Consider the following 25,451-nt stretch of genomic DNA (forward strand, 5'->3'; position numbering starts at 1 on the left):
TTCAATAGCAGCATCAAATAGGGAAAACTAAAAATTCTGAATGTCGATTTTATAAAATAGTGAAGCTTGATGGAGAAAGATCACCTTTTTCTTTTTGAACCACAGGAACACTAAGGTACCTGGCATATATGCTGGCAGGGCTGATGTTAAACCAGCCTCACTTTTACTCTGTTCCCACCCATCCATATTGCTTGTCCTTAACTTCAAGTTTGTCACTGCCACTGGGCTGGGTGTTGGGATGGGGAGAATAGTAGTGTGTAGAGATGATATTATATGTGAAATGACTTGAGGTCTCTCCCAATCCCAAAATGTGTAGAAAACACATTTGGTCTATATACATCTGATGAAAGCCTGTTGGTTTTAAAATCTACCTGTATTTGCTGTTGAAGTAATGATTTTATGAAAGGAATTTCCCAGAATAGACCAGAAAAAGAGTAGCATTGGGACTGGCATGTGACACTGCAAAAAGAGAGATTTGACACAATTTATTTAAAACCCTTCCTAAAAATGATGGAATAGGTGGGGCAGCCTCAGAAATTGCTGTTATATATGTTCCCATTGCAGGGAATTAATTACCATGTAACAGGGGCACATAGGTCCTTCCTTTTGGTTAGAGTGTTAAACCAGATGACTTCTAACCTTCCTTCCTCTCTGACTCTGTGATTCATTGTTGGGAAATTCAGTTTACATCAGCATTCTTGTAAGACCAACTGCAGGATACTCTAAGACACCAAGTAATCAAATTGATAATGTTTTTCTCCAACTGGCTGAGCTTCAAGAGAAGCAGCAGAGCATGGCTAAAATAAAACTCTTCAGTCCTTACAACCCAATTAGTGATTACCTCTGTTCTTTCAGGGGTGATGAGTTGTAGAGTAAGCTAACATACAGGATCAAATTATGAAATCATAGTCTCACAAAGCAGAGATCTTCTTAGTACCAAGCTTTACAAATAATTACAAGATACAAGCAATCAAAAGGCTCAGCTAAAGCAGAAAGAGGTCTGGGCCTTCAAGGGCAGCTTCCTGTGTCATTCCTTCGTGCATCTTTCCTTCCCTCATCATAAATGCACCTCTGGCCCAGAATAGATGAGTCCTCTGCACAAGGATTGTGGGATTACACACATAAGGGAGCATTTCAATATGAAACCTCTCCCAGAGCGGTGTGTAACTTACATGACATCCTCCAGGAAGCCATCCATGCCTCAAAGAGCCTGGATACTCTTTACCACAGGTAATCCTTAAGGGCATTTCAGAGGTAAGTTTTCTTCTGCCTAGCAAAGAGCATTAATCTTTTTACCTGGATTTCACAAGGAAAGTAGGCTGAGTCACTTCCCTTCTTTTCTTTCACCACCCCACCACCCCCTCAAATGCCTCCTTCCAAAGGAAGTGAGCAGATTGCTGGCCAGCTCTTTCCTTCCTTAGAGTTCTCATCATTCCTGCTCTTTAGGAAAGGTGGAAACAAACATATATTGCTGATTTTCTCTGAAAGTATAGGCCACATGATGTTTCATGAATTGGAGCTCTTTGATATAAGTTTAGTCAGGACCTCTCTAGAAATTGTGGGTGGATTTTGGTTCTCTATTTTGCTTGTTTGTACACATGTAGAAGCTTCCCGGGTCATACTGGGAATGTGGAGACAGCTCAGTTTAAATCTGTAATATCTGGGAAGAAAACAGTTCTACCCCCCACATACACACCCCAGAGATTCTGATATGTATGATATTTGGGACAAATAATTGAATACTCCAATACTCAGATTTTAAATTGCTCATTCAGTGAGTTTTTTCAAATCAGGCTTTGAGAGAGGAATTTTCTTTAATCTAAAGATATAAGTGGCTGTCTTAGGACCATTATCCAAAGTAGTCCATAGTGTAGTATAATCCATGTCCATCCACATTACCTAATTTAAACTTACCCAGTACTCCAGCGTTCACATCTAGGTTCACAAATAGGCTGTTCCTAAATCTCTGACTACATTTAACAATAATGATGATATTGTAATAATAATGACTTAGCCTGTGTAGCATGATTTAGAGTTTACAGAGCCCTTTCACATTTGTAACTTCTGCCATTTCTGGGAGAGGGAGATGTCACAGATCCTCCAAAGCCTGATTTGAACCATGAAAGGACTACAACACCAAGTTAAGAACCCCCAACTCAAACAGAAACTTAATTACAGGCTGCACTGGCCCAGGCACAGTATGTGACCACAACCCTTTATGTGTGCATTTGCAAAGTAAGAAAAATGGAACATCTGCCCTGCCTGGTGTGGCTCAGTGGATTGAGTGCTGGCCTGCTAACCAAAGGATCACCGGTTTGATTCTCAGTTAGGGCACATGCCTGGGTTGCAAGCCAGGTCCCTAGTTGGGGGCGCTTGAGAGGTAGCCACACATTGATGTTTCTCTCCTTCTCTTTTATTTATTTATTTTTTATTTTAAAGTATATTTTCTTGGTTATGCTATTACAATTGTCCCATTTTTTTCTCCCCTTTATTACTTCCGCCCGGCACCCCCTCCACCAGCACTCGCCCCACCCCCCCCTGCCCCGCTTTGTTCACGTCCATGGGCCATACATATAAGTTCTTTGGCTTCTCCATTTCCTATACTATTCCTAACCTCCCCCTGTCTATTTTGTACCTACCATTTATGATTCTTATGCCCTGTACCTGTTTCCTCCATTCTCTCCCCTCCCCCTCCCCACTAATAACCCTCCATGTGATCTCAATTTCTGTGATTCTGTTCCTGTTATAGTTGTTTGCTTACTTTGTATTTATTTTTGTTTTTTTAGGTTCAGTTGTTGATAGTTGTGAGTTTGTTGCCATTTTATTGTTCATAATTTTGATCTTTTTCTTAGATAAGTCCCTTTCACATTTCATATAAGGGCTTGGTGATGATGAACTCCTTTTACTTGACCTTATCTGGGAAGCACTTTACCTGCCCTTCCATTCCAAATGATAGCTGTGCTGGATAGAGTCATCTTGGATGTAGGTCCTTGCCTTTCATGACTTTGAATACGTCTTGCCAGCCCCTTCTTGCCTGTAAGGTTTCTTTTGAGAAATCAGCTAGTAGTCTGATGAGAATTCCTTTGTAGGGAACTCTCTCCTTTTCTCTTGCTGCTTTTAGGAGTCTCTCCTTATCTTTAACCTTGGGTAATGTAATTATGCTGTGCCTTGGTGTGTGCTTCCTTTGGTCCAACTTCTTGGGACTCTGAGTTTTCCTGGACTTCCTGGAAGTCTATTTCCTTTCCAAGACTGGGGGAGTTTTCCTTCATTATTTTTTCAAATAAATTTTCAATTTCTTGCTCTTCCTCTTCTCCTTCTGGCACCCCTATGATTCAGATGTTGGAATGTTTAAAGTTGTCTCAGAGGTTCCTAAGCCTCTCCTCATTTTTTCTTTTTTGAATTCTTGTTTCTTCATTCTCTTCTGGTTGAATGTTTATTTCTTCCTTTTCCCAGTCTTTGATTTGAGTCCTGTTTTTCTCCCCTTCATTGTTGGTTCCCTGTATATTTTCTTTATTTCATTTTGCATAGCCTTCAGTCCTTCCTCTATTTTGCAACCATACTCAACCATGTCTGTGAGTATTCTAATTACCAGTTTTTTGAACTCTGCATCTGATAGTTTGGCTATCTCTTCGTCACTTAGTTCTTTTTCTGGGGTTTTGATCTGTTCTTTCATTTGGACCATATTTCTTTGTCTTGGTTCAAAAAAATATGGCCCAAATATTTCTTTGTCTGTTATATTGTAAGAGGCAGAGCCTTAAGTATTTGCCAAGACGGGGCAACCCACATCACTGCGTTGTGGTGCTGTATCGAGAGGAGGGGTCAGAGAGGGAAGAATGTTGCTTACTTGGCTCCCAGCTGGCTTTCAGTCGCTTCCCTTGCTACCCACAAGCAAATTGGGCCCTTCTGCTGCTGACTCCCGGATGGGTGGGTTTGTGTACCTTCTAGGACCCTGTGGGTCTCTCCTACAAACTCTCCTGTGAGGCTGGGAGTTTCTCCTGCTGCTGCAACCCCCACAGATTTTTACAGCAAGAGCTTTTGAGGCTTTCTTTTCACGCACTGGAACTCTGGGTTGTGTGGTCTGTCTCACTCCACAGTTGTTTCTTCTGGTTTATCCTCATGCAAATGTGGGATCGCCCATTGCTACCTTGTCCTCCAGCCACTGCCTTGTCACACCTCCTCTCCACCCTGGCGCCCATCTCTGCCCCTCCTACTGGTCTGGATGAATGTTTCTTCTTTAACTCCTTGGTTGTTGGACTTCCATACAGTTTGACTTTCTGGCAGTTGTAGTTGTTTTTTGTTTTTAAATTTGTTGTTGTCCTTTTGGTTGTGCAAGGCAGCAAAGTGTATTTACCTATGCCTCCATCTTGGCCTGAAGCCCCACTTCTCTCCTGCTTTTTCCCTCCCTTCCCCTTTCTCTAAAAATAAATAAATAAACTCTAAAAAAAAGAAAAATGGAACATCTAAGGACTGACTGCATGTTCCCAGCTCTCTGCTCAAAGCCCTGTTGTGAGGATACAATGAGTATAGGAACAGTCTGGGTTCGTTTGTTTTCCCTTCTTTTTAAAAATGGAGCCTCTGGTCAACTGTAATACATGAAATAATCCATATGCTAATTAGAGGGACATTCATATGAGTTTGGCTAGATAGTAGCAACCAAAGAGGGAACTTGATGGAAAAGTCTTTTGATTTAAAGCAGGAGTGGGGAACGTTTTTTGTCTTGAGTCACAAGCATACATACAAAGTCATTTATGAGTACTATTGAATTCTTTTTTATTTTAAAGTGTGGGGAATATAAAATCTAAAAAGATAAGATAAAATTCAATAAGTACTATGCAATAAATAATGTTGAGTATATTGCATTTCTATGTTATGGCTGGTTGGGGAAGGAAAAGGAGAAAATAAGAAAGGAAGGGATAATAAGGAAAAAAGAAAGAGATGAAAAAAAGTAAAATGCCGAGGAAGAAAAGATGAAAAAGACACTCAGAAAGAATAGCAGGAATTCAGAACGTTAGAATGCAAGGAAGTCAAAGTAAGTTCTGAAGGAATACTGAAAAAGTACCCTTGTCACACCCTGTTGCTAGCAGACCCTATTTCCACTTTTTAAGGACTGTTCTTCAAAATGCCGACTCTTCCTGGACCAGTGGGAAGCCTTCGCTGACCCCTCTTGGCCATGTGAGGAGTCCAACTTCCTAGGACTTAGGCCCAATACAAACTCTGCTTTGTTCAAGGATGCCCCAACTACAACATGATTATGCTGCAAAAAGAAATCATGGCCATAAGGAGTTTCTCCCCTCCTGTTTAAATTCATCCTTAGAGCTAAATTGAAATAAGGCAAGAGCCAGCGTTTGCTGGCAGGCAAAAGGCTCCCAACCCTTTAGTCAGAATCCTTGGTGTATCTCTAAGCACTGTTCACTTAATAGCAATCTAGTGTACCTAAGTAGTATTAACTGAGTGTCCGAGGATATTTGTCTTTTTTAATGTCTTAAACTTGAATTTTTAGTTTGCGAAGCTATTTTACTTTTGAACTATGTGAAATTCTTTTGACTTACATATCTTAGAAAATATAGAACACGTGATTTATTCATAAAGCTCCTAAACTTATGAGTCTGCCAACTTTTCATTATTAAGTCTCACATTCTACCAGTCTTATCTACTTTCCTACTGGAAAGTGCCTATGGGCACTTTCCCATGGGAAAGTGAGTATGAAGGTGGGAGTTACAGCCTGGGGACAACTGCATAGTAAGTTTGAAAAAATAGAAATTTTTTTACAGTTTTATATTTCTTTTTCTTTTGTTTTTCTACAGTCATTACATGAGACAGATACTGGAAGCTCTACGCTATTGTCATGATAATAACATAATTCACAGGGATGTGAAGGTAAGTCACTTTTATCACTAACTTTACTATTTGTGAAGAGTAACTGACTTATAATAATCAGCAATTTTTCTTTCATATTATTATTTAACTGCTTTATATTTGTGGAGTCACTGTACTAATTCTTCAAACAGCACTTGTTATCATTTCAGTTTCCTTATTTTTGTTAAAATGTACATGCATTGTAAAATTCTGTTATTCCTCTTTCACATGGTGTATGTGAGAGATAAATAAAAAATCCAACATATAAGAAAAAAGCAAACAATATCCTATGCTAAGTTAATTGGGGAGAGGGGAATGAGAATTTGGTTTATATAGCAAAAACTTATCGTACACCTGTAATTTTGTAGTGTTGCAATGTAGAATAGTCAGCATTTTATTTTCATTGCAGATTTTTGAAAATAGTCTGAAATCATTACATAGACGTAATATGGTGTGTACCCTTAGGAATATGAATATTACCTTATTCAGTCCTTCTGCCTATTTGATTCCAGTAACAAGTTCATGAAAACTGTCAGTCTCTGGCTCTAACAGTATCAGGCAAAACATGGACGCATGGAAGGAAGGAGACCAGTGGGCCTTCCTCCTGATTTCCAACCCCTTCTAAAGCCTCAAATTACTAAAAGCGTCTGAGATTTCTTTGGCCCTCTTGTCCTCTTTCAGTGCTCTGATATTTCATCTCTGACCTCTCTCTCTAACCTACGCCATCCACAGACACAATGCTCTCGTTCTCTCAAGACATATTATCAAAGGCCTGGCTTCTTTAATGTATTATAAGAAAATCAAGTAGAGCCCTGACTGGTGTGGTTCAGTTGGTTGGGTGTCATCCCTCAGAGCAAAAGGTTGTCAGTTCGATTCCCAGTCAGGGCACATGCCTGGGTTGCAGATTCAGCCCCCAGTTAAGGGCACATATGAGTGGCAGTTGATCGATATTTCTCTCTCACATTGATGTTTCCCTTCCTCTCTTTCTCTCTCCCTTCCTCTCTCTCTAAAAATAAATCAGTAAACTCTGTTCTTAAAAAAAAGGAAAAGAAAATCAAGTAGAGTTAAATTTTCTATGCTTAGGAAATTTTAACTGTAACTCTTGTGGTTAAAAGCTGAGGAAAACCATAAGCAATTCCAAAACAATCCAGTGGCATCTTATGAAAAAATCATTGGAGAAATGTGCAAGATACACATTACTGTAAAATTAGTTGTGAAATATCTTATTCATGCCTTTCAAATGTGGTTATAGGAAATGATACTGTTTTTATCAACAGTCAATACTGAGAAACCCAATGGATACACAGTACTTCCATTTAAACAGCATTCTTCAGTTACATAAAGAGAATAAAAAGTATAGGAAGATAAAGGGGTCAAAATTGTCAATGGTGGTAGCATGCCATGTTATTCTTTTGCATTTAATTAATACAAGAAAGTACATATATACAAAGTAAAGTACATCTCAGATGTATATAAAATATACAAAAGACAGAAATGACCATTTGAACACTTAAATGGGTAAAACAGATAGCATTGTGTTAAAAAAAAAAGCCTTTGCTTAATAGGCAATTTTATTTTGAATTCTGTTCTTCAAAGCTAATTATATTAACATCATATAACAAATAATGATTGACAACATACTTTATTGTAATACTTTGAATTCTATAGTAAGCTTTTGATTAACCATGGTATTTGATAGGACAATCCAAAACCAAATAAAATCCCGAAGTAGTTATATTTAATTTACCTTCTGATTGATTCATTCCAATATTTGAATGCCTACTTCATGCAGAATACTGTGCTTGGAACCCTAAAGCTGTTATGGTCTCAGTAGAGAGATATGAGACAGTATATCGATTACTGCTGCAGATCAACACGAAGCTAAACTTAGTGACTTCAAACAGCAACGATCATTTATTTGCTCATAACTACACAGTTTGGACAGAGCTTGATGGGGCCTCCTCAGTTCTGTTTCACAAGCTGTTGGCTGGGGTGGCATGGCGAGTATCTATGAGGGCTTCTCTCAGTTTTCTGGCATCTCAATTGAAGTGACTAGAACAGCTGGGAGCTGACTAGGCCTGCTGCATAGTCTCTCATTCATGGCATCTATCTCTCTCCCTCCCTCACTCTCTCCCTGTCCCTCTCTCCACAAAAGATCAAAAAATGGAAGTTGCCAGACCTCTTGAAGCCTCATCCCAAAATTGGCACTGTGCCATGTCCTCTGCATTCTGTTAGTCAAAAAGTCACAAGGCTATATTCAAGAGGAGGAAAAATAGACTGTATCTTTTGGTTGCTAGAGCCACATACATGCACAAGGATAGGAAAACTTGTTTGTGGTCATCTTCACAAACATGCAAAACAAATCAGTACTGTCCAAAGTAGAAGGTGGGAAATATCATTAAAAGACAAAGTCAGAGAAATATCATGGAGGAGGTAACATTTGAACCTGGTCTTGAGTCATGAGGTAGTTACGTGGGAACAAAAGGACATTTCCAACAAAAGAAACAGTATGTGCAAAGGCTCAAGATTAACACTGGATTTTATCAGATTAGTTTATCTCTAAGGCACATGCCAAATAATTTTGAGGAAGCACCCAAAAACATTCTCAGGAAGGGAAGAACGAAGTAATTCTCAAACTAAAGAGGAATCTACCAGGAAAGTCACTATTGTTCAGTTGGCAAACAGACTCAACACAGAGCACATATGTTAATGGCATTCTTTATATTTTGGTTCTTGAAATTTATACATTTTACATGGATAAATGGAATATTCAAATTATGCTACTTGGTAATTTTCAATTTGGGTGTATTTTTTTAAGACATTTAATCCAGAAAATATGTATTGAGTACCTACTGTGTCTCAGACACTACTCTAGAAACCAGAGCTACAGAGTGAACAAAACAGACAAAAACCACTACCCACATGAGCTGACTTTCTAATTCAGGGAGACAGACACTAATCAATGAGCATAAAAAAAGTCTACTGTATGGTAGGTTAGAAGGTAAAAAGGACTACAGAAAAAAATAAAGTGGTAGCTGTCAAAGGAACAGGGACTGCAAAAGAAGGAGTTGCAATTTTAAATAGGGTGACCAAAGCAGGCCACATTGAGATGATATCTGAGTAAGGACTTCAAGGAGCAGAGAGAGTTGGCTAACTGATATGGAAGGAAGGGTGTTTTAGCTAAAAGGAAAACCTAATGCAAAGGCACAAAAGTAGAAGCATAACTGACCCTACCCACTCCCCAGCACAGTGAAATATCCAAGTATAACTTGACTCTACAGTCAGTCCATTGCATCCATGGATTCAACCAAACATGGACTGAAAAGAGATTTTTGATTTGCAGTTGGGAAATCCCAGCTGGGAATATGAAAATACTGACTTTTATCCACAGCTGGTTGAATCCCTAGATGCAAAACCCATGGATACAGAAGGGCTGGCTGTATTTATTGAAAAATAATCCACATATAAGTGGTCCTGCACAGTTCAAAACTGTGTTGTTCAAGGGTCAAGTGTACATTGCTTGGTTGGTAATATATTGAATAAGGGGTTCAAGGGTTGAAGCAAGGAAACAGGAGCTGGACCAGAGTAGAAACAATGGAAGTGACAAAAAAATAGATTCCAGACGTATTTGAAAGGTTATGTCAACAGGATTTGCTAATATAATTTTGGTAATTTAGTTAACCCAAAGTAATTTTATTCAGGACCTTTTTATAGAGGTTTTTCAATGTAGTGGTTATTATATTTTTTATTTACTGATTTTAGAGAGAGGGAGGGAGGAGTGGGAAAGAAGGAAAGAAATATCAATTTGTTGTCCCACTTATTTATGCACTCATTGTTTGATTTTTGTATGTGCCCTGACCTAGGATCGAACTGCCAACCTTGGTGTATCAGAACAACACTCTTACCAGCTGAGCTACCAGGCCAGGTGCCATAGTGGTCATTATAAAGCTTTACTAATAGTGCATTTCACATGGCTAATAACTTAAAATTTCACTTGACGTGCTGTTAATATTTTGCTAATAAAGCAGTCTTTTAGCTTTTCTTCACATTCTGATATAGTCAATGACTTGAATGTATGTAGATTTCATTAGATTTTAGGTTTTGTATCAATAGTTAAACTTTTTATGAAATTTTTCTTTCTTTATACTTAGTAAAGAAAATAGAAGAGCAATGTTTCATCCTTTTAGGGAAAAAAATGTAGATTATTTAATCACCTGTTACATCTAGCCAAGAATATTTTCATTCTCTTCCTCCTCCCTCTCTCCCTCTTTTCCCTTCAACCCCTCTCCCCCCTCTCTCCCTTTCCCCTGCCCCCTTCCTCATAATTTAATAGTGCTAGGTTTCCCAAAGGTCTCAGCATTATATTGATTAATAATGCCTTCTGTCTTTACATAGTAAGCATTTGTTTTTGAAATCATCATAACTGAGTAAAAGTTTTTGTTATGTCAAGTTAGAATTGAGTTTATGATGCCACATGACTTGTATCAGAAATGGATTGCTTTGGAGAAGCAGTTTCCCATGAAATTGGGGAAAAAATGAATTGTATAAGCATTTGAAATTTAGGGAAGTATGTTATCAAAGTACCGAGTATCCCAGGAATCACCCTAGTGACACTTTGGGCTTGGGTACTTTGTTGTAAGAGTGAGTCTGTCCTGTGTATTTTTGCCTCTACCCACCAGATGCCAATAGCCTTTCTCCCAGTTACGAAGATCAGAAATGTCCCCAGACATTGTCAAATGTCCCCTGGGGCACCAAAATCACCTCTGGTTAAAACCCAGTCATAATGTAATGTTATCTTTCCATGCTTTGTCTCCCTCCAGGCATATATTAACACATGCATGCAAATTCCTTTTTCTTCTGTCACTTTCTTCCTCTTATTCCTCTTTCTCTTGCGAAGAATGTGAAAACTTTGTGTTTCAGTGTTTTTCTCTTTTCTTCTTCTCACCCCTAAATTAAAAGTACTTTAGAAAGAAATGGTACGGCTGCTAAGGTAAATGCAACTGCTGGCTCCTTGCCTGCTTGCATTGGCTCTGTCAAGCACCAGGTGTTGGTGGAGTTCTCTTGCCTCTCCTAACCCCTGGAAACATCCTCACAGCGCATGCACCTGGGTGTGGAGAGACAGGCAATCTTCACACCTTTCTGTGGCTTTCTGACGTACTGACACAATTCTAGTAACTAGAGTTGCAGTTCAGCTGCTTTTCGGAAAGCAGTCTACTGTCACCATCATTTTCTATTCCAAATGGGTCCTGTGTCCAGGTGGTTTGGGGTCTCCGTTTTTAGTTCTCAGAACTGGGCAGAAACCCCAGTCACACAGACACAGACAGAAACCTCCGCCCAGCATTTCTGTGTGTGCTTCCCTTAAATGGTTTTCCTCGCTAACCCATGAACATGCCTGGCTGCCCTTTGGTCCCCTTCTGGTTTCAGTTCTCCTTTCACCTGCTTTGGGCCAGAGTTTTAATATAAACGGGTGTTCATCCTATCATACTGGTTGCCATAGCATTGTGGATTGCTTACAATATTTCTTCCTCTATTGCTCTTGGTTGCTGATGTTTCTTTTCCATCCCTTACCACAGTTCCCAAAAATCCCTCATGTTCTATAAAGAAATTTAAACTTTCATTAAAATGAAAATTGACTTATTTTGTTCTTTATTATTAGAAGCATACTGGTTAAACTTCTGCATTACTTTTGGAAGGTTGTCTAGTATAATGTGCATTTCATTCAGCTCTCATGTGGGGTTTTAATAATTGTACTTTGAAAAATCTCATGAATTATAAGATCATCTTAAAATTACCTTGTATTTCTAACTGCTATGCTTCTCTTCTACCACCCCACCTTTCAAAAAAATCAGCTTCTTGATTTCAGAAGAAAAGGATGATTATTTCTTTTGCTATTGAGATGTGAATCCTTTCACTGCTCTGTGTCTTCTGAGCCATGGGCAGCAAGCCTGTATGACATAGCCAAAACCAGTTTTTATGTCAGATGTATAACCTTTCTAGCTGTAGTAACTCTTCCCTCTGATATCAATTCAGTTTGAATTTGGGAGTAGTCTGAGGAAGGTCCATGGCATTAGGCTGCACAATTGAAATTCTTGGCATATGACCAGTATACAACAATATCTCCCACCCTGCACATGGCAGGGCCAGGGATAGGCTGTGGAAGTCCTCACCAAATCAGAGCAGGGTGGACTTCCTCCTCTGTTACCCAGAAACTCACTTCCAGATTGAGTAGGCTGTTCTTAATTTTGCTTGTTTAGTCTTAATGGTTTATGTTCCTGATTGATAGTTCGAAAGCTTGCCTTGATGAGAGGTATGTCTATGGAAAGGATAATAGGGAAATAAACGCTTGTCATGGCCTGTTTTAAGATATAATCTTGTTGCCCTGAATCGAAATTCGGGGTTTCTAAAAGTGCTTGACTATAACTCACAGGCACATTAAAAATACTGTTTTCCTGAAATCCACACTTTAAATTTATTTTTTTTCACACTTCTCAGAATCAAAAAGTTTTTATTTAGTTTCATTTTGTTCAGAGAGAATGGTCCACCATTCTAGAAGATAAAAATGATTCTGTAATAAATGAAAAGTAATACAATAAATGGGGGAGTTACATTTTATGAATTTTCAACAGAGGGAGGAAAAATAGAGATTGCTTTGGTCTCCACTGAGACCTAGAGCAACTGGAGGGTAAACGTCACTGAGCTCTTTGAACATCTCAGAGAAAGAATCATTATGAACTTTGAAGAACCCAGCAGTTCTCTGAAAAGAAACACTCCATTGAGATAGTGGAATTGGCTATTTAAAAAACGATGAGTGGGAAAGAAATACTTTTTATATTCTACTTGGTCATTTTTATGTATGCTATACTCATTAATGCACCTCAAAGAAACCTTTAGTATTAGTCAAAAATTATTGGAAATTTAGAGTAAATTTAGAAAGCGATATTCCATATGAAATATTTGCCATGACATTAAATAGACAGTTCTTCAGTCACACATAAAATTCAACATGATTTGCAATCACCTGTTCAGGAAAGCTTGTATGGTGTAATGATAAACATGGTGAGTTTAATAAAGCTCAGTGCAGAGAATTAAATGGGCATTTTCTATCAGAATGAGCAACTTGCAGAGAAATTGCATAACTCTATTTCTGCCTTTTTTAAATGCAGGAAACTCTATTTTGGTGATATCTTTTACATTTTACTTAAAGTAGTAGCAATGTAAAAAATGACTTTTTAAAATAATGATTTTCATTTTATAACTCGTATCAGAATAAAACTACTGGTACACCCGTAGAAAAGTTCTATGTCTTAGGAACACACTTGGTCAACTTTGAGCTGTTCTGTGATTCTCACAGCTATGAGGTTACTAGCTCGGACATCTCTGTTTACAGCCAGCATGCAGGGAGTCACCTGGAGTTCCCGGGTTTGCCTTTGTCTGTGCAAGTCAATCAGCCAGAAACCAGATTGCTACTATAAAAGAATACATGTACCACTATAAATATTTGAAGCCAGCATGTGTTTTTTCAGACTTTTGTCTGAACATTTTCTTCTCTCAATTGAACATTGAAGTCAAAAAGGGGAAAAACACAGTTTTCTATTCTTTTTAAATTAAAGTTACGTGTTGGGAACTTAAAGACATGTTGGGAAAACCTCTAGTGATATTGATCACATGGCTCTTGGGGAATGTGTACAGTGAATTGCTTCTACATTTTTAATTCAAAAACAAAGCATGCTATGGAAGTGCTATGTGAACTTACTTGAAACTTCCGTTTGAGCACTGAAGAAATGACCGTGTACAGGATAAACGAGTCTTTAAGCAGTCTCTACGTAACAAGTTACTGTTAATATTTATTCAACTTCATTTTTATTCAACTTTCTTTTGTGTGGTTCTTATCTGAGCAAAGAATGCAAGTACCACGGTAGTAGAAATAGAAAACAGACTATAGCTCCAAAGGTGCTTACAGTCTCTTTGGGAAGATAAAAAAACACATTTTTAAAAAACTAATCATTATAATGTATATGATACAGAATAGAGTCACCATCATTTGTCTGACAAGATTACATGGAAGAAAGAAATAACCATTAAGAAATGCTTACCCTATAAATAGTTACTTAGATATTGAGGAAAGTTTGGGCTTCAGTTTTTCATCATTAAATTGAAACACTTTAAGGTCATGATAATTTAAATAATACATGTAAAGCATAGAAAAAAAATACCTGGCACATAGCAAGTGCTCAGAAAATGGTAGCTACTCATAACAGTAACATCATCTGGTTTAATAATAGTACCTATGAATTATATAGTATTTTTCCATTCCACACATGAAGAAATTAACACTTGAAGAGGGTAAGTTGCCTACGATTGTCCAGCTAAATAAGGGATGGAGCTAGGATTGAACCCAAGGACTCCAACTCCAGAGACCAATCTCTCAACATTAATGCTATCATACTGCTTTGTCATTCATTCATTTATTTCACAAAAAGTAATCTAACCTATCTACATGCCAAGTACTATTTGTCTTTAATAACAACATTACATTAAATGCATAGGAAAATATACTAAATGTGATGGAGATTGGCATACAATGACATTATATTAACTTTTTATTTTGACAAAGCCTAATTCAAATATTTAAACTTATTTATAAATAACATCTGCTTAATAAATACTAGAATCAATGATTATTACTTCTCCTAGTAACATGAGCTAGATTATACCAAATAAATGCTGTGTTTATAAAACCTTGGATTCTTACACTGTATCATTCATACATTTAGGTAGGACTTAAGTGAAGAAATTTCATGTTCACGTTTTTCTTTTACTCACTCTTAAATTTACCAACAAAACACTATCCATAGATTGACCCTTGTGTTCTAACTACTAGAAAGCAGAAAAGTCATACACCATTTGCTTCTTTATCCAACAGTCATGACATGCTGTGTTCTGAATAGAAGCATCATGGTTGAGTTTAAATAGAAAATGGTCTCTTAGTTTCATGTGCAGTGGGATCCTTTCAATATGCTTGACTTTTCCTCTGTACAGTCCCTTTCATCTCAACCTTCATTATAAGTGGAACTGTAAAGTGAGTTTTGTGATTATTTATTCTTTAAACCAAAGAGGTTTACTTGGTTCCTGATACCAGCCGAGCTGTGACCTGTTGATCGTGTAGTTTAGCATCCCCAATAGAGTCATATGAACACTTTTCCATTTGGTGGTGTTTTCCGTTCAGAGGTCAACCATCGGATTGTGTATGTGCTGAATCAGATTTTTTAAAAAGATTATATATTGTCTTCTTGAATGTTTTATCTAAAAGAAGAAATACAATGGGGTCTGTGCTACTTCTGGCTGATGCAAGGCAGGTGAGGATGTTTTTTATCTCAATTAAATAATTCAGCTGCTTACAGTTGTCTCTTTGGTGTAGAACATAAAAAATGGGTTTAAAAATGCTATATGGGAGGAAACAAATTATTAGTAGAATCTGGATGACCAAAAGATGCTTTCTCACCAAACTGTAAGTCAAATCTTTCTCCGTAATGGATGTACAGGTTCTTATTTTTCTCAGATGACTGACAAAAGAGTAATATGATGTTAATACGACTAAAAATGAAAATCCAGTAAATGTGGTTCCAATGAGGCCTGCAATCTGAGAGATCATGGCTCCAAGTTCCATCTTCCGATTATAGCACATAATCTCTTCTCCTTCTGTAGCCTCTGCAGCTGAGTAGTATATGATAACTGGAACAATTAAGCCTAGTACAACTCCCCATATGTAAACACACAGTCTTTTAGCAAAGTTGGGCTGGCGGAATTTTTTCAGTAAATGGCCATAAAATATTTTCTCGTAGCATGATGTAGTCTCTTGTCTGGAATCCTTTTTCATTAAGGTGGCATAGCGGCTTATGGCAATCCAACTTAAAATTAAGAGGCTGACAAACATACTTACATGTATGGATAGAGCTCCCAAAAAACTGACCACCCTGCATTGTGGTGATCGATATTCCCATTGAAAACCTTTGACAAAATAGATAACCATGAAAGGCATAGCACTGCATACAAGTAAGTTCGCAGTCACAAGATGTGTTAGGTAGATGTGAGTTGATGTTTTCTTACCTATTTTTGCTAAAAATACCCACTGAGAGAGAGAATTTCCAAAGAGACCAATGATACAAAGGAAGATATAAAGCACTGGTAAAGCCATGGAAGAGATCATGGATGGTTGAATGCATGTTGAATTGTTACTCATTGATAGAAGATTTTCTTGAATTATGTCACAGGAGCTAGAACAGAATTACAGACATTTAATGTTAAAGTTATAGATGGTATTTAAGCTGAGTATGTTTAAAGCATTGGATAAAATAGTGACATAAATGTCTTGGATGGAAAAGGAAAGTACAGATGCCTTCTCACCTTTTCTGATCACAATTGTCCAGTCAAAATAAAAGCAAAACGTTGATTGTTGTGTAAAGTACCTTTGTCTAAAAAACAAAATTTGATACAAATAGTTAAATGCCTGACTTTTATCATTTTATACTAGAGGAATTTATAATTCTTATATTAGATTGTAAAGCAATTTGTAAATAACAGTTGGTATTTTGCCTAAAAAGGTAATGGAAAAAATTTTAAGACATAATGCAACTAATACATACAGGCCAAAGGAGAGTGGTACAAAAACATTTTGTGACCCCATTAATAGAGAGAAGATTGATTTTTAACTATCACCTTAATTGTACGTAAATATTTTTCAAAATTGTGTCTTTTCATGACTAGGACAAAGCATTTCTCCATAATCTAACACAATGAGAAGAGTCTCTTCACATTTCAGAAATAATTCCGTTTGAACAAATACTCAGGCAGGATCCTGAATTGAACAGAAGGAAAGTGTAGTAACCAAAGATAAACACCAGAATCCAACAGTTTTTACCAAGGGTCATCAGTAATTTCTTATTTCAAATATTTAACACTAAATTATCATACTTGAATAAAAAGTTTAAAATTCTGTCAAAACTATAGTTGCTGTGCTTGTTGGTTAGAGCACCCTCATGTGTCTTTGTGTGTAATTGGCTATCTTGGGTTTTACTGTTTTGTATGGAGTTTTTTTTCCTAATTTTTTTAATTTATAAATCATGTTTATTCTATTACAGTTGTCTCCATTTTTTCCCCTTTACCCCCTCCACCCTTCCCACCCCCACCCTCCACTCCACAGTCAATTCTCACTCTGTTGTCCACGTCCATGGGTCATTCATACATGTTATTTGTCTAGTCCCTTCCCCTTCTTTCCACCATTGTCCTCTTTCCCCCTCCCCTCTGGTCACTCTCAATCTGCTCCATGTTTCTGTGCCTGTGATTTATTTTGTTCATTAGTTTATTTTGTTGAATAGAGTCCACTTATAGGTGAAACCATGGTATTTGTCTTTCATCAACTGGCTTATTTCACTTAGCTTAATATTCTCCAGTTCCATCCATGTTGTCACAAAAGGTAGGAGTTCCATCTCTCTCTCTCTTTTTCTTTCATTCTTAGATGCAGATTGATTTTATTTATTTTTTAAATGTCAAAGTTAATTATAAAATATTAAAGAAATTTAAAACCATTATAAAGTCTCAGCAATTAAACCAACATGACACCAGCACAGAAATAATCAAGTAGATCAGTGAAATATAATGAATGTTCTAGAGACAAATGTATATATCTGTCTAACAATATAATATATGATTAACTTGATATTTCAAATCAATGGGTAAAATAAGACTTATTCCACAAACAAGGTGCATGGACCACTATTACTTGAAATAAAACAAATAGAGAGCCCTCCTTCACACATTATACAAGAAATATTCAGGTGAATTAAAAATCAATATGTAGAATCTGAGGAGTTTTAGAAGAAAATAGAACTAATATTTTTCATGACCTGAAGTAACATATTCAAACCCAGAAGCTAAAGTAAATATTGACAATATGACTATATTAAACATTTAACTATATAGTAATATGTTTTGTATGTTTTCCAGAAGCTATTTTAATCACAGCAAAATGCTGGTATGGTTTTTGCTCTTTAATGTTTTATTTTTAAATATTTCTCCAAAGAGTATGTATGAAGAAGTGTTGAAGAGTCACATACAAACTGGTTGTCATTCTTATTTTTCTCATATCCTCATTTCTTTCAAGTGAGAATAATAAAAGTTATTGGATTCTCGTCAAATAAGAATCATGACCTATATTTGGAATGCTCCATACGTCTTTGTTTTTCACCATAACTTTCTAGGTACCACATTCTTCAGTCTTTTATAATCTGGAGTGTGGATTTTCTATCTTATTTTTATAATCATATTCTCTCTCTTGATAAACACAAATTTTTTACCATACACTGCCTTCTGAGATCCTTATATGCCCTCAGCCCCTCAGGGCTATTTACTCTCTGTCCCTCTCAGAATCATGGTTGTATTTCTACCTCTTGGATTAAAGAAAAAATATATTTGGAAAAATCCTTATTATAACTTTGAAATATTTTTTTAAACCAAACAATATCCACCTAAAGACTTGAAAACTTGAGAGCTATGCAGTGTCTGTAGGTTCAAATGCTGTGATCCTTAATTAATGTCTACTGATATCTTTGTCATTTTATTTTATTTCTTTGCCATTTTTATTTAGAAAATAGTCAATCTGCTTCAAAGTTACTATATATCTAGTTGTAAAGATACAATACAAAACCTAAATTGAAACAAACCAGTCAACTAGAAAGTAAAATAAGTCTGTTTATTTCTTAAGCCAGTTTGATTTCTAATCATAGTTTTTATTTTCAATAAGGAATGGAGCTTCCTTTTATGATTATATTAAAAACATACTCCCTGCCTTGTGTAGATAATGTTATATACTAAAATGTGTAAAAGTAATAGTTTCTGTATTAATAGATTATACTCCTTTTTTTTTTAAGTAGACCACCTCATACAGCATCTGATATCTCATATTACTCATTACCATTGCCTTGCATTTCTATTTCACACAAGCAAATGTTTCAGAACAGAAGGGAGGTTAAAAAAAAAAAAGACTTTCACACAGTCTAGCATTATCAGACATAGGATAATGAGACTCTCCATAGAACTTCAGTGTAACAAATGACAACTAGTTCACATCTCTAGCTTCCCAAATATCAAACTTGTATTTACTATGTACCTCTCCTTTAAAAATTAACTTTGATTATAAAACTGTTGGATAATTATTTTCTAAAATTTGAAAAATACTGTATATGAAGCTTAAGAAATCAAATAAAAATCTCCCCTTTATATACAGAATTGCTCTCCAGAAAATGTCTACAAGTCTGCATTCCCCTCACTATAGTGTCTGATTTGAGTCATGCACACATTGTGTCTCTGCTAATTTGACAAATGAAAAAAGTTATAAACTCTAACTTCAGTTACTAATGATTATCTACATAATTAATAGCCTACCTTTCTTGATTTGTTTTCAAATTTTAAACAGTTTAAACAATTTAATTCTGTTAGAATTTTTACAGAGTTAGCTTTTAAGCCAAAAATAAGTGATCAGTCTTACCTGTACAAGTAGTTTATGCCAACTAAGGCTCTGTTTTTCAGGACGGTGGTGCTAAATTTCACACTTAAAATTCTCTGATCACTTTCTCAGTATCCTTCAGTTTTTATCAATATGAACAGGTTCTTGCATGACACCAATGACAGAGGTAAAAAAAAAAAACCAGTATTGTAGAAATTCAATAGTTATAGTAAATGTAGCAACTATCTCCACCCACCAAAAAAAAAAAGTTATTTCTCTGTTTCTGCAGTGGGAGGAAGTTGGTGGACCATACATATATACTAGACTGCCATGTGATTATTTCATGACCTTTATGACCCAGTTACACCTCAGCTTTATTAGCATGTCTGATTGAAGTTCAAAGGCTTAATCCCCATTGCTAGTTAGTTTTATACAGCACAGTGGTAGAGTAACCACTCCATATTGACCCAGTAAAATATTGTTACAAATTCATCTGTAAAATTATCTGTGGGTGACTTATTTACAATTTGTCTTTGTCAAGAATAAAAGGAAACAGAACTCAAAGTTTTCTTACCTACAGAGCTTACTAGAATCAAATATCATAGAGCTAGAATAGAACTTCATGATCGCCTATGAGTATAAACCCTCAATTTTAAGGAAAAAGGAGTGAGGCCCAATACAGCCCACTCTAAACACAGGCTGCACCCGGGGTTTCGGTCCCAACTTGATTACTAAGGACTAGTGCATTCTAGTTTGAATTTCCCTGCGCTGCCTCCATTTCAGGTTCAAAGTTGGTTTGGAGCATTTCACAATGGATTTGGAGACTCCTCGAAAGTGCTAAAATATGAAGACCAAATATGCCTCAGATAAAATAGTTATATTATGATATAAAGAATTGTGAAACCAATTTTATGTATAAAATTTTTTACCAGTCTGAACTAGTAACTAAATGAAAGCTAAGCATGTACAGCTGGGGAGCCAGACCTGAGTCACACACAACCCTTTTATGGGAAGTTAAACCACTGGGAGTCTGAGAATGGGAACAGAAATATAATTTTATCAAATCTGACTACTTTACCAGTAAGTCTCCATTTAAAATTAATAGTATTTTGCCATTTCTCAACCCCCAATGCTCACCCTATTTCATGTTGATTGCATAAATATTCCCTAACATTTGCTAATATTTCTCTTTAAACCAAGTGAGAATCACCTTAGTGTCTGGATTTTGTGTGCTGCTCTTCATCTCTGCAATGCTTGCCTTGATTTAATTAAAAGCAGTGACTCATCCAGGGTTACATGTCCATTTATGGCAGAGTAATTTGGCCTCTGGAATTCATGTCATTATTACTTCAATTTTTCATGTTACAGGAAGGAATTACTTAGAACAAAAAACAGTTTCAAGTAATTTGGAGAAGAATGGAATGCTGTTTATAATGATAGAAAGACAGTTTTAATATTACCTGTTTGAGGCTTAAGTACCCTTGGTCCAAAAAAAGAATGTCCGTGTTCTCCACAACTTTTCTGCCATGGTCCCCAAAATCAGTAAAAGATACCACCACTTCTTTAGTTATTCAAGCTTAAAACCTAGGAATCAGCTTTGATTCTATTCTTCATATTTTGCATCCAGTCTCTACTACTGCAGCTTCTTATCACCACCACCACTAATTAGCAGACAACTGGTCCTGTCCAAAACATCCAGAAACATTTGGTCCATGCCAAATGGTCCTTGAAATTTGGACCTGTCAGAAACATTTGCACTTAAGAAATGTCCCTGGGTTCAAACAACCCATAATGTTTATTTATACTTTTGGTTTATAGGATTAATGCATTAAAAAAATACTATCAGGAGATTTTGGCCAAAATGGAGGCATAGGTGGACACACTTTGCCACCTCACACAACCATAGGGAGAACAACCAGCCTAAAGACAAAAAACAACCAGAACTGCCAGAAAATCAAACTGTATGGATGTCCAACAATCAAGGATTAAAAAAAGAAACATACAAATAGGAAGGAGGGGCAGAGATGGGCAGTTGGGGCAGAGAGGACATGGTAAGGGGTAGCAAGGTGGTGGCAGTGAGGGAGCAGCAGCAGCAACCAGTGGAATTGGCAGTCCCACATTCATGTGTAGTGAATAAAAACCAGGAGGGACAACTGGGGAGCAAGTGATCCCAGCTCCAGACCAGACTGCACAGCCCAGGGTTCCAGTGCCAGGAAAATAAAGCCTCATAACCTCTGGCTGTAAAAATAAGTGGGGGTTGGGGTGGCAGAAGAAATTGCCAGTCTCTCAGGACAGTCCATCTAAAGGGCCCAAAGGGTCCTAGAACATACACAAATGGCCCCCCACACACACTCAGGGAATCAGCACCAGGGAAGCAGCTAGAAGAGCACCAATCACTTTCAGGAAGTGGGGGAAGTGACCAAAAACAGGGCGAGAGCCAAGCAAGTGGCATTGTTCCCTCTCTGACCCCTCCCCACATATAGTACCACAAAGCAGTGAAGCAGGTTGCCCCGCCCTGTCGAATATCTAAGGCTCCACCCCTGGCAGTGTAACAGGTGCACCAGCACAGGAAGTCACATAGCTCTACTTAATTCACAGAAACACAGGAATGCTGCCAAATTGAGGAGACAAAGAAATATGGCCCAAATGAAATAGATCAAAACTCCAGAAGAAGAACTAAGTGACATGGAGATAGCCAACCTATCAGGTACAGAGTTCAAAACAGTGGTGATCGGGATGCTCAGAAAAATAAGATTGAGTATGGCCACAAAATAAAGGAAGAACTGAAGACTATATATAAGGTGAAACGAAGAAAAATATACAGGGAACCAATAGTGAGGGGAAGAAAGCTGGGATTCAAATCAACAATATGGAACAAAAGGAAGAAATAAACATTCATCTGAAACAGAAAGAAGAAAGAATAATTTGAAAAAAAAAATGAAGAGAGGCATAGGAACCTCTGGGACAACTTTAAACGTACCAACATTTGAATCATAGGGGTGCCAGAAGGAGAAGAGGAAGAGCAACAAATTGAAAAGTTATTTGAAAAAATAATGAGAAAACTTCCCCAATTTGGTGAAGGAAACAGACATACAAGTTCAAGAAGCTCAGAGAGTCCCAAACAAGTTGGAAACAAAGAGGGTCACACCAAGACACATCATAAAATGCCAAAGGTTAAAGATAGAGAATCTTAAAAGCAGCAAGAGAAAAGAAGAGAGTTACCTACAAAGGAGTTCCCATAAGACTGTCAGCTGATTTCTCAAGAAACCTTGCAGGCTAGAAGGGACTAGCAAGAAGTATTCAAAGTGATGTAAAGCAGGGACCTACATCCAAGATTACTCTATCCAGCAAAGCTATCATTTAGAGTGAAAGGGCAGATAAAGTGCTCCCCAGACGAGGTAAAGCTAATGGTATTCAACATCACCAAGCCTTTATTATATGAAAGGTTAAAGGGGCTTATATAATAAAAAGAAGATCAAAACTATGAAGAGTAAAATGACAACAAACAACTATCAACAACTGAATCTAAAAAAAAACAAATAGAAACTAAGCAAATAACTAGAACAGGAACAGAATCACAGAAATGGAGATCACATGGAAGGATATCAGTGGGGAGGGTAAGGGGGAGAATAGGGGAAAAGGTGCAGGGATTAAGAAGCATAATTGGTAGGTACAAAATACACAGGAGAGTGTTAAGAATAGTATAGGAAATGGAGGAGCCAAAGAACTTGTATGTACGACCCATGGACATAAACTAAGGGGGGAATTGCTAGAGGGAAGGGGAGTTATTGGGCAGAGGGAGACAAAGAGGAAAAAATGAGACAACCGTAATAGCATAGTCAATAAAATATACTTTATTTTAAAAATGCTATCATATTTTATTTGTCCAGTAATTGCATTGGGGCTGCACTGCCAATAATAACCCTTCTGGCCTCAGTAGCCTACCTGGTCATGGCATAGGGGGTTAGATAGATGGGTTCGGTGTAGACCAAATGTCTCAGTGGACGTTTTGGACAAGACCAAATGTCATACAAGACCACCACCACCAGTACTGGCCACATTTAATGAAAGCTTATTATGTGTCAGGCCCCCTGCTATGTGCTTTTACATGCATGTCTTATTTAATCTTCACAACACCATGTGAAATAAATATCTTCTTTTTAAAGGTGAGGAAAAGTGCCCTGGCCAGTGTGGCTCAGTTGGTTGGAGCATCAGTCCGTAGACTGAAAGGTCACAGATTCAATCCCCCTGTCAGGGTGTGTATGAAAAGACAACCAATGATGTTTCTCTCTCCCTCTCTGTCTCTCTAAAAGCAATGAAAAAACGTCCTTGGGTGAAGATAAAAATAAATAAATAAAGGTGAGGAAAACTGAACTTCAGAAAAGGTCACATCAGTTGCCCAAGGTCACGCAGCCATCTATCACTTTTGCAGTATTCTGTTGGTCACACAGAGCTAGTGTGGAAAGAGTAAATATCAGGAGGTGATGATTATTGGGAGCCATCTAGCCAGTATCCAAGATGGCTCCCACAGGTGTCAATCAACCATTGAACTGAAGAAGAGTCAGAAATACTGCTTGACATATTGTCAGAGAACTGATAATTTCTCAAACAGTATCTAAATAGCTGTAACTTTGCCATTTTTTCCTCCACTTTGATTTTCAGTGCTTTCTATTTTTCTTAAAGAGTGCTTTATTATTTATATTAAATATTTATTTATTGGAGTTCCTAACTATGTTTCTATCGTCATGTAGTGGTCACAGAAGTAGTATATTAGCCACAAGCTAATTTAGGGTCTCTGTAAGTTTGAAGCCAAGAATTCAGATTTAGCCCTGGCTGGTGTGGCTTGGTGGAATGAGCTCCAGTCTGCAAAGCAAAGGGTCACCAGTTTGAGTCCCAGTGTAAGGCACATGCCTACGTTGCAGGCCAGGTCCCCAGCAGGAGGTGTGTGAGATGCAACCACACATTGATGATTCTCTCCCTCTCTTTCTCTCTCCCTTCTCCTCTCTAAAAATAAATAAATAAAATCTTTTTTAAAAAAAATAGTTCAGATTAATATGTGATGTGTGGTACAGACCTTCAGTCCTCTCTCTGAGCTAGAAAAGGGAGAAAACACTGTATCAAAGTGATTCTGAAAGGCCAAAGGAGCTGAAGGGAAAGAGAAGAGAACTCATGGTGAGCAACAATTCTGTGCTGGCACTGCACAGGGCATGTAAGAACCCTTGCAATGGGTGGTAGTAGTCCCATTTTACATGTGAGGAAATTGAGTCTTGAGGAGGTTAAATAAACATGCTCAGGGTGACACTGCTAATAAATGGACTTTAAAGTACATTTTTTTTTCCAACCTCATCCTCTGCCTTAGAGAACAGAAATGACTGGTTTTTCTCAGGTTAATAAAGGTCCCTTATAATATGTATGGTAAGTGAACTAGGGTCAAGTTTTGAATTATTTTCACTTCACTGAGACAGAGTTTCCTATTCTAGGCGCTCAAGTAGCAGAATTGACTGGAAGAAATCAAGCCTAATTTTTGTCTGTCTTTAAAAATTTTGGTCTTCATTAAGCTAATTTTTATCTCATCAATATCAGTATAAATTCTTTATGATTTAGGTAATTTTGAGTTCCCTAATCGAAATATAAGGTAATTTTTACTTATATTTATCTAAGACATACGAAATATTGCAATTGGTAGAAAAGCATAAATATCAGAGAATACTACATTAACAAACTATAACTCATCAGGCAAACATTTCAAGAATTGCAAGTTGTCTGTAAAAGGAACCCCTTGAGTTCACATTCAGGTCACCCATAGTTTTCTTTGTTTCTCATATATCTTTCTCATCCGTCTCTTCTTCAGAGTTCTGCTTTTGTTACACAAGTCCAAATGCTCTTGCCTAACATTTCTAAATACTTTCTCTCTTATCTACCAAATATTGATTTTCTAAATGTTCTGCTCTGCCCCTTATAATTTACCCCTTGAGGTGTTAGAGTAGTTCTCCAAAATATAAGTCCTGCCTTATGTTAAGTTGCCTGCTTTTGAGATATTTGTGTGTGTCCCAACTGTGTTTTTTCCTTTGACTCCAGAATTCATTTGGAGTGG

At 37.2% G+C, this 25,451-nt stretch overlaps 2 protein-coding genes across 7 annotated transcripts in view; one reads left to right on the forward strand and one right to left on the reverse strand.

The window, feature by feature from the left end:
• CASK (calcium/calmodulin dependent serine protein kinase) overlaps positions 1-25,451 on the forward strand; it is a 387,224-nt gene that overhangs the window by 196,138 nt on the left and 165,635 nt on the right. For all 6 annotated transcript variants that reach the window (XM_054566530.1, XM_054566532.1, XM_054566531.1 and 3 more), the window contains exon 5: positions 5,805-5,877. In XM_054566530.1, the coding sequence (XP_054422505.1) occupies positions 5,805-5,877 (73 nt within the window). The remainder of the gene's footprint in view (positions 1-5,804; positions 5,878-25,451) is intronic.
• On the reverse strand, positions 15,086-16,282 carry GPR82 (G protein-coupled receptor 82). Its single transcript, XM_054566539.1, has 2 exons — positions 16,261-16,282; positions 15,086-16,130 (listed from the first exon to the last, which is right to left on the reverse strand). Exon 2 carries the CDS (start codon positions 16,094-16,096, stop codon positions 15,086-15,088), a length of 1,011 nt encoding a protein of 336 aa, XP_054422514.1. The 5' UTR covers positions 16,097-16,130; positions 16,261-16,282.

This window comes from Pteronotus mesoamericanus, unplaced genomic scaffold, assembly GCF_021234165.1.
Source record: "Pteronotus mesoamericanus isolate MK-2021 breed Mesoamerican mustached bat unplaced genomic scaffold, CSHL_Meso_final contig_173, whole genome shotgun sequence".
Taxonomy (NCBI): domain Eukaryota; kingdom Metazoa; phylum Chordata; class Mammalia; order Chiroptera; family Mormoopidae; genus Pteronotus; species Pteronotus mesoamericanus.

What these genes read in the sequence shown, in the direction of transcription:
- GPR82 (XM_054566539.1), bottom strand. Translation starts at nt 16,096, where the DNA reads ATGAGTAACAATTCAACATGCATTCAACCATCCATGATCTCTTCCATG.